This window comes from Cryptotermes secundus, unplaced genomic scaffold (assembly GCF_002891405.2).
Source record: "Cryptotermes secundus unplaced genomic scaffold, Csec_1.0 scaffold896, whole genome shotgun sequence".
Classification (NCBI taxonomy): Eukaryota; Metazoa; Arthropoda; class Insecta; order Blattodea; family Kalotermitidae; genus Cryptotermes; species Cryptotermes secundus.
The window spans coordinates 415,779-432,021 of NW_019738361.1; the positions used below are offsets into that span (position 1 = coordinate 415,779).

General features: G+C 39.8%; 1 protein-coding gene across 3 annotated transcripts in view; it reads right to left on the reverse strand.

Annotated features, from left to right (window-relative positions):
- Positions 1-16,243, reverse strand: part of LOC111870906 (autophagy-related protein 2 homolog B) — a 50,546-nt gene that overhangs the window by 3,167 nt on the left and 31,136 nt on the right. For 2 of the 3 annotated variants that reach the window (XM_023863535.2, XM_033754041.1), the window contains exons 25-35: positions 14,381-14,955; positions 12,635-12,816; positions 12,006-12,271; positions 9,134-9,248; positions 8,051-8,182; positions 7,343-7,510; positions 5,816-5,978; positions 3,991-4,219; positions 2,092-2,244; positions 1,042-1,163; positions 5-159 (exon numbers count right to left, since the gene is read on the reverse strand). In XM_023863535.2, coding sequence (XP_023719303.1) covers positions 5-159; positions 1,042-1,163; positions 2,092-2,244; positions 3,991-4,219; positions 5,816-5,978; positions 7,343-7,510; positions 8,051-8,182; positions 9,134-9,248; positions 12,006-12,271; positions 12,635-12,816; positions 14,381-14,955 — 2,260 coding nt within the window. The remainder of the gene's footprint in view (positions 1-4; positions 160-1,041; positions 1,164-2,091; positions 2,245-3,990; positions 4,220-5,815; positions 5,979-7,342; positions 7,511-8,050; positions 8,183-9,133; positions 9,249-12,005; positions 12,272-12,634; positions 12,817-14,380; positions 14,956-16,243) is intronic. The other variant, XM_033754042.1, reaches the window with a different exon arrangement.

Sequence of the window (16,243 nt, forward strand, 5' to 3'; positions counted from 1 at the left end):
TTACCTGTATGGCCTGGACTAGCCTGTTGGTTAGTTCCAGTGCTGCCATGGCTGTGGAGGTAGTGAACGAGTTGGCGCCCCGCTGCAAACCCCGTACAATGCGTCCATCCTTCTGGTACTGTTCAATGGGAAGCCAGAACAAGTCTCTGATCCCCTGGACTAGGAAATGCGTCAAACAGAGAAATTTTAGAATCGTGAAGCTATTCCCCGTTAAATCTGCTCATACAGTTAAAAATAAAGTTATCTCTGCACTAAATTATATAATTAATCACTATGCTGTGAAGGCACATGGGGAAGTGGAGGTATAGTTCCACCATTCTTAAAACATCGGCACTAGATGGAGGCAAGTGGTCAGCTTCATGTTCCTGCTGCTTTACTCCTGGAACAGAGCTCCCAGTACCCACGGGGCAGGAGGCTGGGTGGGCCCCAGAGCCAGTCTGGACTCTATGGTGAAGAGAAAGCTCTTTTGTTCCTGCCAGGAATCAAACCTTGGTTGTCCAGCCCGTAGCCTGGTTGCTATCCCATTTGAGTTAATACGGTTATGAAATATATATTCTAAATAAAGCGCATTATTATTTCCTGGATATGGAACGTAATGCAGCATAACACAATAGCATTACAAATTACATAAATATGAGAAAAATGGTGGAAATCATATATTTGAAATACATCATGTTTTAGAAACTGGATTGGTTTCCATCAGGTCTGATGCGAGACAGGAATCTTCTCAGTAGACCTTTGTCCAGTTCTGATAGAAATTCATTCTTTGTAGTGAGCCCCAACAAGAAGGATCCCTTGTCCTTTTGATGGAAACAGATCTTTCCAAATATACTTGAGATAACGAACAATGTCTGACATATTATCCACACTCTGAATCAGTATTCGTCACAAACCCTTAGAGAACCAATATTACAGCTGTAATTTCATGTATAAGAAGAGGTACAAACATTTAATTTTAACAGCAAATAATAGTGTCCATTGCATGTCTTGCTCTTTGTAACAATTTATTAGCTACGGAATCACTAAACACAAATGACTTACATAGCTGCACAAGTGCATGCATTGGTCCAACTCCACCCAGCAAGCCTTGTAACTGATTCCTCTTGATGTCTTGCAGCCACTCATTTAAGATGAAGGTTACCAACTTGTCAAAACCAAGCAACCTACAAACAAACCATGTTATGCACAACATCTGAGATTCTTACTGTGGTGACCATAAAGATTAGTGTTTTTTGGATGTCATGCCTTCCACCATGAAGATGTAGACAGTAGGTTCCTCCCAAACATTGATATATGTCTATACAGTGTCACATTCCAGAAAAAAGTAATCTTCAAACCGTGTTACCATTTAATTGATGAAGTGGATGAAAATTCTATTACAAAAACAGTAAGTTCTGAACTTAATTATCACAACTCAGTAGTAATGCATACTTTAAGATAACCTTATCCCATCAGTGGAGTAGTGGAGTTTTTTTTCAATTGCTCTTCCAGCCAATTTAGGACCCTGGCCTATAATTCAGGTCCGTAATCATTTTTCAGATGGAAGGACTCCTTGGACAAGTGATCAGCTCGTCGCAAGGCCTCTACATAAACACAGGACAACAAAGACACAGAATAAATGCATACACACACCAAACATCCATGCCTTAAGTGGGATTTGAACCCAAGATCCCAGTGTCCGAGTGAGTGAACACAGTTCATGCCTTAGACTGCGCGGCTATTGTGACCGGCTCAGTGGAGGTTTAATGACACCAACACACAAATAATTACGTTTATAATCACAAAAACAGGACAAATGTGAAAGACAGCCTATGTACTAAGTCGGCATAGAGGCAAATACTGATGGTTTAAAGGTAACCTACAATGTATTAACTGAAATTTAAATGACAGATATTCAAACGTATGAACTATATACCAATATATAAACTGAACACACCTCTGTTGGAGCTGGAATCTCTCAAATAAGAAAAATGCATGTGAATAATTATACCGTTACGTTTAGCATGTGATGACCCTTACATTACGTTCTGCTAATTTTTTAACTTTCTACTATTATCTGTGACTGTAATGGATATTCATTCAGCAACTTACCCATGTCTGTAACTAATACGTTTCAATCTTAGTTCAGAACAGTTGAGCTGTCCTAGTCCCATTAGCAGACCAGCCAATGGACCATGAGTCATATCCACTCGTTTGCCTTCATAGTCTAGTCGAATGGGAACTTCTCGAGAGAAAAGAAAACTCCTGAAAGCACCATAATTAATCTTAGAATTATTTGCCTTCATAAATACTTCTATACAGCATAAAACAAAGGCTATTTCACTCCCTTTTCTTTTATGATAAACTCTGTTAGAGAAACTCGTGTGGGACACTCATTTTATAGCTTCTGGGTTTCTTTTTTATATATGAAAAAAAGGCCCTTTTTAGGATGTATAAGTAACTTGTTTGCCCAGTATGTATTGTTCTTTAAACACAATAGGAAGATTGTGACATTCAAAGTAGATTTCATGCCATGTTTTCTCGAATTCGTGACGTCACAGCTCAGGTGGTTAGGCACTATTGGGTTCTTACTGTGGTGTTTCAGGTTCAATCCTGTGTGACTTTGCGATGGACAAAGTGGTGTTGGAGCATGTTTTTCTGGTTTCCCTCTGCTAACCATCATTCTACTTGTATTACTGTTTCATACTCATCCATCATTCCCCTTGACACGTGCAGTATCCCTTATTATTATTATTATTATTATTATTGGAGGAGGTGGGTTTCCCCATGCACTGCGACCAGTTTGATCTATTGTATGTCCCCCTGTGATATTCTACCAGTCTCTATACCCTACTGGTACTGGTGCGTGCCATCAGTTCCGACTCAGCCAGCGAGTTCAGCCTCTACTGGCTCAGTGGTATCTAGATGCTTCCCCCATCTACCAGAGGCGTTAGAGACTATTGTTGGGCGGGAAATGTCCTTACAAATTTGGCTCAGAGGTCCGCTTGAGACATGAGGTTCTTTTACGTGCCATAAAGCTACGACATGGGACCCATGGCTTAAAGTCCCTCCCGGAGGACTTGTTCCCAGAATTTTTCTGCCCTTAAAAATTCCACGACCTCCGCCGGGTTTGAACCCGCGTACCTTGAGTCATGAGGTGGGAACGTTACCCCTAGACTATGGAGGCCGCTTCCCTTACTTACAGTCTCTTTTCAACTAGATTTCATGTTCTGAAGGAATGAAGCAAGGTAACATGTCTGGTATATTCTCTATAGAGAAGATGGTTAATACATACTACTTTCTTTAATATTACTGAAGTTAAGGAGCACACAAATAACTGTGTCTACTGTATACATAACCTCTTCCTTCAGATTTTATACAACACTAAAGAAGAAAATGAATGAATCATAATAAGAGCTGACATATTCCTGAAAATAACTTTAAAATATCACTCTAGAGGAAGAAGACATAAGTAAGAACTTTAGGATCAATGGAGTCCATTTCGTATTACCCACAACAAGGAAATTAAGAAAAATAACAAAAATGGCAATGATGAGATAATCTTTCATATTACTGTAATCTATTATCAGTACTTCAGTCTGACTATATTATTTTTTTTTATTGCTAGTGGGGTGAGACTAAGTCCCTTGTACTGCGGCCACTTCTGGCCTATTGTACCAGCCCCAGATGATAGGTGAGGGTGATTTTGGAGCAACTGGTGGAATGAAGATTGGCAGGGGAAACCGAAGTACTAGGAGAAAACCCTCCCCAGCACCATTTTGTCCACGACAAATCCCAGTACAAGGGACATAGTCCCACCCCACTAGCAATAAAAAAACAATGAGTCTAGCTAAGTAAGGAGTTGATTTCTTGAAGTGCCATCTCCTAACCACCATCTTTATTCACAATAAGCTATCCAGAAGGAACTGAATCTCATGTTAAAAGTGGATCTTCCAACCCCTGCGGCCATGGCGATAGGCCATTATGAATTGCATAGTCACAGTTACATGCCTGAAGAATATTGGTGGTGTTGGAGGTTTGTCACTCAGCTTTTGGGTTTCTGGCAGGGTAGCCACATGACCTGAAACCTGTTTGCTGGTCTCTTCTTCTAACAGAATCAGAAGAGTCTGAGGTTCAGGAGAAGGAGTCCTACAGCCTCCATCAACATTCACTGTCATCACAGGTGCCTGGTGTGTTGGTGTGTTGTGACGAGGAGTGTTACACTGAAGAGTACCATCTTCTGTTTGCAACACAAGGGAAATTTTCATTGAATTATGCTTCCTGTGGCTTTGCAGCTCTGAACAAACCACAACTGTAAGCAAACTTAAATTTCCTCTACACTAATACAAAAACCTCACTATTCAACACATTTTAGTGGGTGAATTTTGGAAATGTATTTCATTGTATATAAACCATGTCTGCAGTGTATCTTATTGGTTATGGGCTTGACGAGTGGGATTTGGTTCCTGATAGGGGCTGAGATTATTCTCTTTGCTGTTGCACCCTGACTACCTCTCTGGCACACCCTTTCTGCTATCCAACCAACCCTGAGGGTAAAGCAGCTGAAGCATGAAGCAGGCCGCTTACTTGTACGTCCTTCTAGTGATGAGATTAACCATACATGGAGCCATAAATATTCATGGTGATGGACTTGGGCTTAAGCTCAGGGAGAACTCTGTCTTTGTCTTTTACCCATTACTCTATGATTACTTACAATGTGAGTGCTTTATCATTTGCCTGCTGATGACATTCTGACATGGTGAGATGGCGCAAATCTTTCACTCCAGTACCTCATGTTAAGAGTTTTCTACACTCCATTCATGAGTGAATGGAGTGAACATAAATAAAGGTAACGCTATCCCAGTAGCAGGCCGTGGAGGACCATAAGGTTGTGAGAGGTCAAGGCTCCCACATTTTCTAGGCAAACAGCTCACAGATGGCAGTAAAGTTGTCAGCCTTATGTGCCAGCTGCCCTTTACCCCCAGGAAAATTTCTGGTACTCATTTCTGTTAGAGGCTGAGTTGACCCCAGGGCCACAATGTGGCTGGAAGGATTAGGTCAACTGAATATCCAGTGAAATCGGGAATCGAACCTGCAACCTTCTGGCTTGTAGCGTAGTGCCCCAACCAACTACGCTATAGTGTGCCCTCAGTGAACACAAATAGCAGTGGTAAAATGCTTCTCCTATTGGCTAGTAGATGGCCAAGTTATTTAAATGTGGTTCATGCAATATCTGTTTTTATGGTAGAACAAACAAAAATCAGCAATTAAAAGTGTTATAGTGTCATTACAACAGCACTGTTAACAATTTAGCAAACATTCCGTTACAAATGTTGGTTCACTGTTAACTAAGCTTTCCACACCTCATGCCTTATCTCTGTTTACAGCGCATCCACTCCAGACACTATGAAGTACTAAAAGTTTTTGTTTCCCAAATAGCAGTTTATGTTTTATTCTGCAAAATTCTTCCATACATTGCATCCAATGATGGCTATTTCAGTGACTGACATTTATCGAAGTCTCTGATCACCTACAGCTTGCGTTTTTATAGACAAAACCCCTTTCTGTACACTGGAGGGGTAGGGGATAGCTCAAAGGTATGTACATCAAGGCTACATCTCACCATATTTATTCTACTAGATGTGTACTGTACGTCAGGTAATAAAAACTAGAGCTTCCCTGAGAAACAAACAAAGAATGGAGGCTTCTGTACAAGAGTAGTCTACATTCTATCTACATCAGATAACACAAAACTGTTGGAGTAATACCTGAAGTTCTTGTAAGATGTAATAATATTCAACATAAATTTAAGTTCACTTTTCATCATAATACGGACCTTTACTTTTGTTTAGTCCGGATATGTCAGAGAAGAAATTGAACAAAAACAGAAGAGAATCTTGATCTATGTTAAGTCTCAGAGGAAGTAATGTTACTTTGAGACAGCACTCTTGAACAGTCAGCTTGGGGTCTGGGCGTACATGCACAGCCACAATCCTAATCTGAAATTCAGAGAGAAAAAAAAATACAGAGCCTTGAGACATAATTTGAACATGAGAAAGTAAGTAGTAACAGTTTATTACAAAAGCTTATGAAGCAGCCATTTCTACCTCCAAAACTGAGGTCATAGCATATTATCTGGCTTCACTCACTGATATCCCCATCGCTTAATATCTGTCCACCGTTCTCTTGCTCTCTTTTGTATATCTTCCACCACTTGGCCTCTAACAGTCCGTCTTTCATCACCTCAATTATCATTTATCTGAAGCTTTCAAACAAGTCCTTTCATCAACTACATATAAGATTTGTCCATTTCACTGTATAATTGTTCTCATTAACTTTTCTTGTAATGTCTCCATTTTTATATCTTGCATACTGATTCAGTTGTTTGTTACTTAATACAACTCAGTTTCAAAATCACAATGTTCTTTTGTGGATAAAAGAAATTTCAGTATTTGAAAGACAAGAGGCAAATTCTACATCTTGCTAAACGTGCTGCAAACTATCTGCGTTCTTTGTTTCAACACAATTTAAAGCGGCCCTACTGACATGGCCTGTGTTTGACTTTCATGTGGCCTCTTAACATGATAATTGTACCTTAAATAAAATGCCTATTTTCTGTGCAATGAAGTATTTCAAATTTCAAGTACAAACACTGTCAGAGCAGGGATTAGAATTTAATTAGCAGATTCACATATAATATTATTTTAAACACTTTTATATTTTCATTATTTTCCTTCCTTCAGTTTAGGGTTAACACTGCCCAGTGTACACAGCTGTTATTCTGCGCGAATAAATAAAATAATCAATCATCAGCATTAAACACAAAATTTTTGGTCTATGTTTGGGTATCTGAAAGAAAATACTGATTCAATGCTGTTTTTCTATGAGCACTACTGATCTGAAGTACATATAAACTCGAGGAAACTGATCAGCATAGGCCAATTACTTAATATCCAATGAGTCTATTTACTAACTCAGTAATTTGTAAGAAACCTCATTTTTAATGTTTTCGAATGAAGATCTACTGAGCTTTTTGGACCTGTAAATTCCTTTAGAATAACAACAGCATGGAACTCCCATTATTCTTTCTCAATTTAAGGTTTTTCCTCATTTTAAATTCAATTTCAGTGATCTCAAGCTAATAATCTCAGTGTTATATTCCCTCTGTTTAAAACATTTCCTTGTTTACTGCTCAAATTCACTGCTCCACAAGAAAACTTTAAGTGGAGAGTTCACCATATTAAATATGCATGTAACCTGGTTACTTTGTTATAAAAGAGCTTAATATTCACTTTCCAGGCTATGCAGCATTATATCCCACACGACAGAACTTTTCACAACCTCATATCCTACATGCTCTTACCATATTTGCATGTGACCGTTTCGGACTGGATTCGCTGGAATATTGATAAAGGAACTTGTTGATCTGTGATGAGGCAAGTCGGTCCCTGACCTCGACATCACTCACCAGAAGTATCTGCCGAGAAGCCTCTTTGGCCTCAGCAGGATATACCTCATGCCTGAACTTCACCTGAACATATCATGAACAAACATATGAGGTGATGGCAATGATCATATATGACATAAAACTAACTGAAAACTTGATACCCGTCCACCAAACTACCTACCACTCATGGTACAACAATACTGTCACCTGATTAATTCCATATACAGCTCAGTCAGTATAGTGATGGGGCTACACACTGGATGACTGGCATTTGAATCCTGAAAGCGACAAGATTTTTCTCTCTTCCATAGCATCCAAACTGGTCCATTGGATGGGACGCTGGGTAAACCCCAGAGCTGGTCTGGACATTATGAAGAAGAGAGAAGTCTCGCTCTTGACGGAAATCAAAACCTGGACATCCAGCCAGTAGTGTGTAATTATACTGACTGATCTATCCTGGCTCATATTAGGAAATGAGTCTTGATCCATTTTATAGTACAAGCTCAACCATATCTAGGAGAACTGAGGAAATAAATACCAATATGGACAACAGTGGTTGCAATCCAGACATTCTGGGCATAAAAATGCTGCTGCAGCTACTCTACATGACAATGTAGAACTTACCTTGTTCAGCTGCAATTCCATGAGGACATCATGAAGACGTCCAGGGCCTCCACGGGACTGCCACGTTAAATGTGTGGTGGCTGCTGCAACCTTTGGACTTTTGAATGATGGGCTACATGATTCAAACCGAATCTGTAAAAATTGGTATATATTTATATTAATTCATTACCATAAACACTTGGGGTATGTGGTAGCATAGTTGGTTGAGGCACTATGATACAAGCCGGAAGGTCGCGGGTTCGATTCCTGATGAGGTGGATTTTTTCAATTCATCTAATCCTTCCCGCCACACTATGGCCCTGGGGTTGACTCACTCTCTAACAGAAATGAGTACCAGGAATATTCTTGGGGGTAAAGGGCAGCCGGCACGTAAGGCTGACAACCTTACCGCCATCTATGAGCCGACTGTCTAGAAAATGTGGGAACCTCAACATCACAACCCTATGGGCCTCCACGGCCTGTTACAGGGATATCTTTACTTACTTTTACTTGTTGTTATGCTATTATAATTATTCTGTTTCTTTAATGAAAAAAGTGTATTATGAAGATACAATTTAAATATTCAATGAAGAATCATGAAAATAACATTAGACAGAAAATATTCAAATGAACAGAACATATTAACATAATTATGGCAAAAGACAATTAACAGACACTTTTACTACATTTCAATTAGTGTAGAATTGCTGGGGGCGATACAACAGATCATTAATAGTCATGGTGCAATATTGTCTAAACAGAAGACCATAAAAAATCAAACTGTTATGACTGATTAGGTGGGCTCTGTATAAGTTTGGTTCTTTATTTTCCAATGCTGCCACAATTTCGGACATAATATAGTGCTGAGATATTGCACAATGAATGTGAATAAGGAATCAGAAGGAATGTGGGTCGAATTGGCCACATTATGGACTATTTAAAGGTACTGGAGGGACTGACAAAAACTAGGAAAACCCTATTGAGGATACCAATTTCTGGGCTAGATTCAAACCAGGTACCTCCCAAAAGTAAGTCACATTACTGCTAAGCTGGTCAACTTGAAGACTTTGTACACTAAGCTTTTTCTAATAATTCATTCCTTACCTCAAGAGGACTGGATTTTGAGTATGTTACAAAGCCCCCACCACCAATATGAGTATCGCTGGGTGAACGAGCAAAATGGTGCGTTGTGAAAGGCGGAGAGGATGGACAACTGCTGCTGTAAGAAAATGTGTAACTTCAGATTTAGTTTGTGTAATCAAGCATACTACCTACCCTCTTCTAACATGGCACAATGTTTGTATATTTGCCTGGGTTATAATAATGGAATCCCCATGCAATGTTTCTCAGTTTATTTTCATTTATTTGATCTTTAATTTCTATGGTTCCCACTATATTAATGATAAACTTACTCTATTTATGGTTCCCATCAGTTTCACATACTTCCAGAGAAACTTTAAACACACATTTCACTGCACTTACAATGTCAGCACTTGTAACCAACTACAATCAGAAGCACAGACCACTACTTAAGCCTCTGCATTTAACCAAACATTTATGGAATTATATTAAAGCAGTACTTCAATTTCGAAAGTTTACTAATCTACACAAAATCTCTGCTTCTGTTAGTTATGAAAAAAATAATTAAAATTCATACCAAGCTGGATTCGAGGTTCTCACAGTGTTGCCTACAAAGAGTTCTATCTTATGGGGTATAACAACATGCAGTAAGCCTGTTTCATGCTGGTTTCTTGCTTGGCTAATTCTTCAAGACTCGTAATGGAGGCAACATATTCATCTGAAATGTCAGCTGATTTTCACCAGGCTTCACAGCAATACATCCCAGAAAACAGGGGGGAGGGGACCAAAAACTTGAAAAAAAAAAAAATTTCCTTATGTATATTAGTACTATCAGAATCAAGTGACGAGCAGTCATTATTGTCTTGAGCACTAACATCATTATCCAGCTGCATTTGTAACCCAAACATTATTCAGTTATTTACATTATCCACTAAAATACTGTGCCTTGTACCTTCAACAGATATTAGATACTAATTATACTGTACATTATTCAATAATTCCAATACTAATACAACATATCCATGCTGTTTGTCATTGTATTCAAGAAGAGAGCCATACTTTTCCAGTATCACCATATCTACAAATGTGGGATAGTGCCCCCAAGCTTCTAAAATTAATTTCTATTGGTTACATTTACTCACACTACAGCATCCCCCTAATATAACTCCCTCTCATATTTACACAGCTTATAATCACATAATAATTACTTCCACCATAATTACTTACAGGTTTGTAGATTATAAAGACATCATCTTGGATCCAGGGGCACCAGACAGACTAAGTGTACATCTGGCAAAATATCCCAGTTCCTTGTAAATACCATACATGGATCAACCCTAATACTATAGGAAATATTCAAATGTTGGCAAATGTAAAGGTAGTGAAGTTATTCCTGTGCTAACACCAATCCATTAAGGCATGTAACATGCATGGATTCCTAACCTTGGTATTGGACGGATGCAAATGGCTAGGGTTTTTTAAATTCGCTAAGTGGGGAGTGGAGTCCAACTGGGTCCACTCAGCACGGCGGCCACCGATTGCCCTACTGTACCTGCCCCGGGTGATTATGATAATGGAGAATATGGTGGAATGAAGATTGGCAGGGGAAATCGAAGTACTCGGAGAAAACCCGCCCCAGCGCCACTTTGTCCACCACAGATTGCACTTGACCAGAACCAGGATCAAACCCGGGCCGCCACAGTGGGAAGCCAGCAACTAACCGCTTGATTTATGGCGCGGCCATCAAATGGCTAAGTTAACACAATGACTGCCTTTATCTCCCCCCCTGCAAAACAGGTGCAGGGTCATATTTGGTATCAAAGGAAATGAATAAATGGAAGAAAATGAAGGAAGGTACATACAAGTACATAGCTCAGCGAAAGAAGTGTAGAGATTTAGTATTATGTTATATTTACTAAAGTATTAATAGAACAGAATTTCTTCAGGTTGGAGATTGAGATTTAGAACTTTCATGATGAACAGATGGACAATCTAATGGTATTCTCTTGTATAACTACGCATCACGAGAGTCCCACCCTGCCACTCAATTGATCAGACAATTGTGGGATTCATGTTAAATATCCAACAACTGTGTTAAGCTACATCATACAAAGTGAAAAATTAAGTCTTCAACCTTAGTAACAAGTCCCATCAGTTTTCACGTGAATTTCAAAATCTGCTGCAAGAATTTCTTACACAAACTAGACTTTGAACAGAAAACAGCAAATCTTTCCTTAAACTGTGCCCTAATGATGATTCACTCTCTTGGATGATTACTATGAACTTCTTGAAACACTACTGCACATTCATACGTTCATTGTTTCCTAGCATTCTGGTAGACAATGCTATGCCTGATTAAGGTTTACTATTTACTGTTCCTTCATCTGAAATCCTAAAACATACCGAAGAGTGTTATTCTCTGCATGTGATGCTGTGTAGTCTGGTAGAAGTTTACTGATTTCTTGGAGGAATGTAATGCCTCCATCTTCAGGGTCGAAGAGTAAACAGCGCCCTCCTTTATTCTTGCTAGTTGCTTCATTGGTTTACTCTCTGACTCTGCTGATGGACATGGTATGCTCCTCTGGAAAGGTAAACTACCAGACTATACGGCATCACATTCCACAAAAACAGTGCTCATTTAGAGTCATCAGCCTAAGAACCTCAAATCCAACTCAAAACATACTGATGGTATGTTTAGAAGAGAGTAACATTAAGTTGAGCCATGTTCATCGTAAACATCCAACATGAAAGATAAAAACTGTTTTCCATAATAGTTTAGAAAACATAACAATATGAAATCCCAACTCTTCTTCTGGCTAACCCTGTAAATGTAACTCACCCCCTTCATAAAATGCATATACTAGCAACTGCACACAGGTTAGTAAAGGTTAGTTACCATCCTGTTCTGTAGTTATCATCGATCTTGACCTGTTTCTTGGTATTCTGTGTTTTATTCTGAGCTGGTGCCTGACCGAAGTCCTGACCTCCATACATGTGCCAGACGACTGTCATCTCACAGAGTGTATAGCGAAGCACAGCATCTGGAAAGTGTTCTGGAGCACGCAGCTGGTCCGTCTTCCCCATCGGTACTGAGAAGTGGTTATCTATTACTCGCACTGGATCTTGGGTAAGTGTTCGGATTTCAGGTAGGCCGTTTTGAAGCTAAAACAAGGGTATTTCAATGACATTTAAGTTTTATGTGATATATGTAGGGATTACCTAAGAATTGTCTTAATCAGAGTTCAGTGTTACATCCTGGGACCAGATCTCTTGTTCTGCAAAGACATTTGAGTATTACTTCTCAGCTCTTAAAAGCCCATTTGAAATGTTAAAAAAAAATTTAATGACTTCAATTTAAAAAAAAAGAGAATTACTGGACAGGAAGGAATATCAGCACTCAGAAGAAACAAAACCTGAGACACTGGTTGAACTTTAAAGTTGTGTCTGGTGAATATAATGTGGGAATTGTTATTACAGAAAATCACGCACACAAATATGTCACTAAATTTAATAATTATTATTCACCATGATTCCAGAGCCCGCTTCTTTATCGACAAAAAAGAAGTCCTCCTCCACATCACCCTCATCATCATCCATGGCCTGACACAGCTCAGAATCATTTAAAGGTCTAGCAGACAGTGGATGATTCTCATCTGGGAAGAAAAACACTTCCACTCCTTGTCTGTTCTGACGTGACCGTGGAGATCCTACAGGAAACATGTAAAGACTAAATGAGCAAAACCAGAACTTCTCTTTCTCTGGCAGTACGCTACATCAAGCACTACTTTTGGTCATGGCCTAGCTCAGGTGGTTAATCAATGGCTTGTCGCCACGGAGGCCTGGGATCAATTTCAGAATACTTTTATGTGGAATCTGTAATGAAATAGTGGCCACTCAGGGAGGTTTCTCTCTGAGCATTTCAGTTTCCCCATGTCAATTATTGTTTCAGCCATGCTCCTTACTCATTTCTCATTAAGGGGGTGGTACAACAGATCCATCTGAAGCCTCAGTCCTTAGTCCCTCCTACTCCGCGACTTTTAGTCTGCAAGCAAACTATACTTACTGAGCAACCGCCGCTTGTCGGCAAAGTTAGTGCCAACTTTTTGCGGATAGAGGTTGTCATTTGGTCAGCGCAAAGGATTCCCATGGACGTTAATCTCGGTTTTCTAGATTGGGGCTGCTCCTTTTCCATTCAAGTAGCTCCTCAATTATCCTCACGAGGCTGAGTGGACCCCCTTCCAGACTTGCTACTTCTCAGAAAATCTGGTGGAGCCGGGAATCGAACCCGGGACCTCTGGATCTGTAGCTAGGAACTCTGACCACTAGACCACAGAGGCGACCTCCTCACTCCTATGGCTAACAATAACTTCCTCCTCCTCCCCATGCTTGCATGCACGCACATACATTTTGTATTCATTACAGGCATTAATAAATGAACAGATAACATAAAAAACAAACTGTGGTCAGATGTCTATACATTTGAGCTTGTACAATATAAAATGTAGGACTGATAAACATATTCATTAAGGCTGATGTTTAATGAAACATGCCCTGCAATTGCTTGCTTCTGCATAGCATTCTGCTCAGAAAAATGTGATATGCTAGTCCTCATCCTCTCTCTGATCCAATAAAACAATTTCTGTGTGTCATTTCAAACACTTCATGAGGATCTGCACCCATAACCCTTCCCTCTGCATTCTTTCTATACTGTGGGAAAGTGAGAACCCTATTAAACTTTACCTTGAGTATAGACATATTCACTCGGAATTCTACATTAACCAACATAAATCTGCTACACACATACAAAAGATTAATGACAAAGCCTTACTCATGACTTACTCATGGAGCTGAGCCCTTCTTGAGGAGCCGCCAGTTGTGCAGCTACTCAAGAATTTCCCAGCATTTTATGGAACCAGAAGGTTCATTACCGTGTTCACAAGAGCCGTCCACTGGTCCCTATCCTAAGCTAGATCAATCCAATCCATGCCATCCCATCCTATCTCTCTAAGATCCATTTTAATACTGTCCACCCACCTATGCCTTGGTCTTCCCAGTGGTCTCTTTCCTTCTGGCTTTCCCATATCCTACATGCATTCCTCTTCTCCCCCACTCATGCTACATGCCCTAACCACCTCATCCTCCTTGACCTGATCATTCTAATTATACTTGGAGAAGAGTACAAGTTATGAAGCTCCTCATTATGCAGTTTTCTCCCACCTCCTGTCACAGCCTTACTTTCATAAATAATAAAACTAATGATAAAATATTTACTTGATCTTCCATTTGAGTGGATACCATTTGTGTCCCTCATAGCTTCCTCCATCATGTCATGAACATGTTCCACTTGTGACTTGGAGAGATTATGAGCATTATTTTGGTTACTGTCAACCACATTCATATTTATGAGCATTTGGTCCACTTTTGCACTTCCACTAGACACAGTACTTTCAGACTTTTCACTCTCATCCATTGATATGAGATCACCATCTGAGGCAAAGTAGGTCAACAAATCAGTTAAAGCTTTTCCTGAGTCTGCACAAGTTCGGACATGGAGGATATTATTAGATGCGCGAAGATCAACTCTTGGACTGCCTTTATTTTGCTCTCCTCGTCTGTCGCACAACCTCAGCGAAAGCTCGAACAGCCCCAAGTCCAGTACACACACGTAGTCTTTTTGCAGATCTACGGGTGACGAGAGATGCCTTAATCCAGTCTTGTTAGAGATAAATAAGGCGGCATCTTCTGCCATAAAGCGCAGGGTGGAAGAGCTTGTTTGTGCTGCAATATTGCTGGAGATACTGAAGCTGCCAAAGGTGATCATGGACTTCAGAGGAAGATGGATCGGCCTGCGAACAGAACCAGGAAACAATGACATTCACTCTTACTTCATGGTACAGAATCAATCATGGAGGATATGCAGGATTAATCGAGAATCGCGAAGTGAATGAGGATGATGAATTGGGAGGAATTTGGAAGGAAGGTCTGGCTCAGTGGAAGGTCCTCACCCAGAACCTGCTTGGAGGGAACTGGAAAAACTGCAGTCAGCCTGGACATAGACAGGATTCAAATTGGATAGCTCTCAAATGTGAGTCGTATGTACTGTCACTGAGTTATCCTGATTAGTGGAGCTTGACTTAAGGCTCTCACAGCAGTGACTATGAAGAGTACAGTCTTTCAAGATGTAGCACTGCGTAGTTCAGGAAAAAATTCATATTGCAACCCAGAAGACTGTACTCTTAATAAGAATTAGAATGGTACTGCACATATTTTCCATACTGCAAACCTGCTATAGGCCAAATATTACTGGAGAATATTTAAGGCAAAATAAAATATCATATTTGTTCTAGATGCATCAATATACAGGGCACACAGTGATTTAGAAAATATTTTTTTCTGAACCACACCATAGTATTTTGATTTTCTGGGCAATTCTGAAATGGGGAAAAAGAAGCAAAGTATAGTAATAAGGTAAATATAACAGAACCCCATTCACTGTTTCTCAAGTTAAGAGTCCCCATTTAACAATCAATTTCTGTAGTCTTATCCCCATTGTCTCAGTGTTAATCTCCTTCCACCTATGATTTTTTCAGATTAGTGGTCAAATCCACTGACCCAAATGGAGATATTAAACATTTCATTACATATGGGACTTTTGTAACTAACAAGCTCTTAGCTGCATCTTCTAATTCTGTGAAAGGATTAGTATAGTGGTCAGGGTCATGAGTATACAATGGTTATCGGTGATTTAAGGTTTTCCCATAATTTACAAGGTGTGGCAATAAAGAACCCGGATTACTTTTATGACTCATTTCCGGCCACGTCATTGACGAAGAGGAGGGTAGGGCATTGACCCTTGGACTTCCCTCTACCGTCACACAAAGTTTCATTCACGTGCATCGGTTAGTCTGGCCGCGACCATTGTTAGAAGCGGATCGTGTTTCTGAGCTCCGTCGGAATAATGCTGAGTGCTAATGCAGAACAACGTGCTAACATCAAATTCCTCACAAAACTTGGAAAATCTGCCACTGAAACTTACAATTTGTTGACAGAAGTATATGGTGATCAGTGTCTATCTCGCACGCAAGTTTTCGAGTGGTTTAAGAAGTTTATGGAGGGTAGGAAAAACGTCGGGAA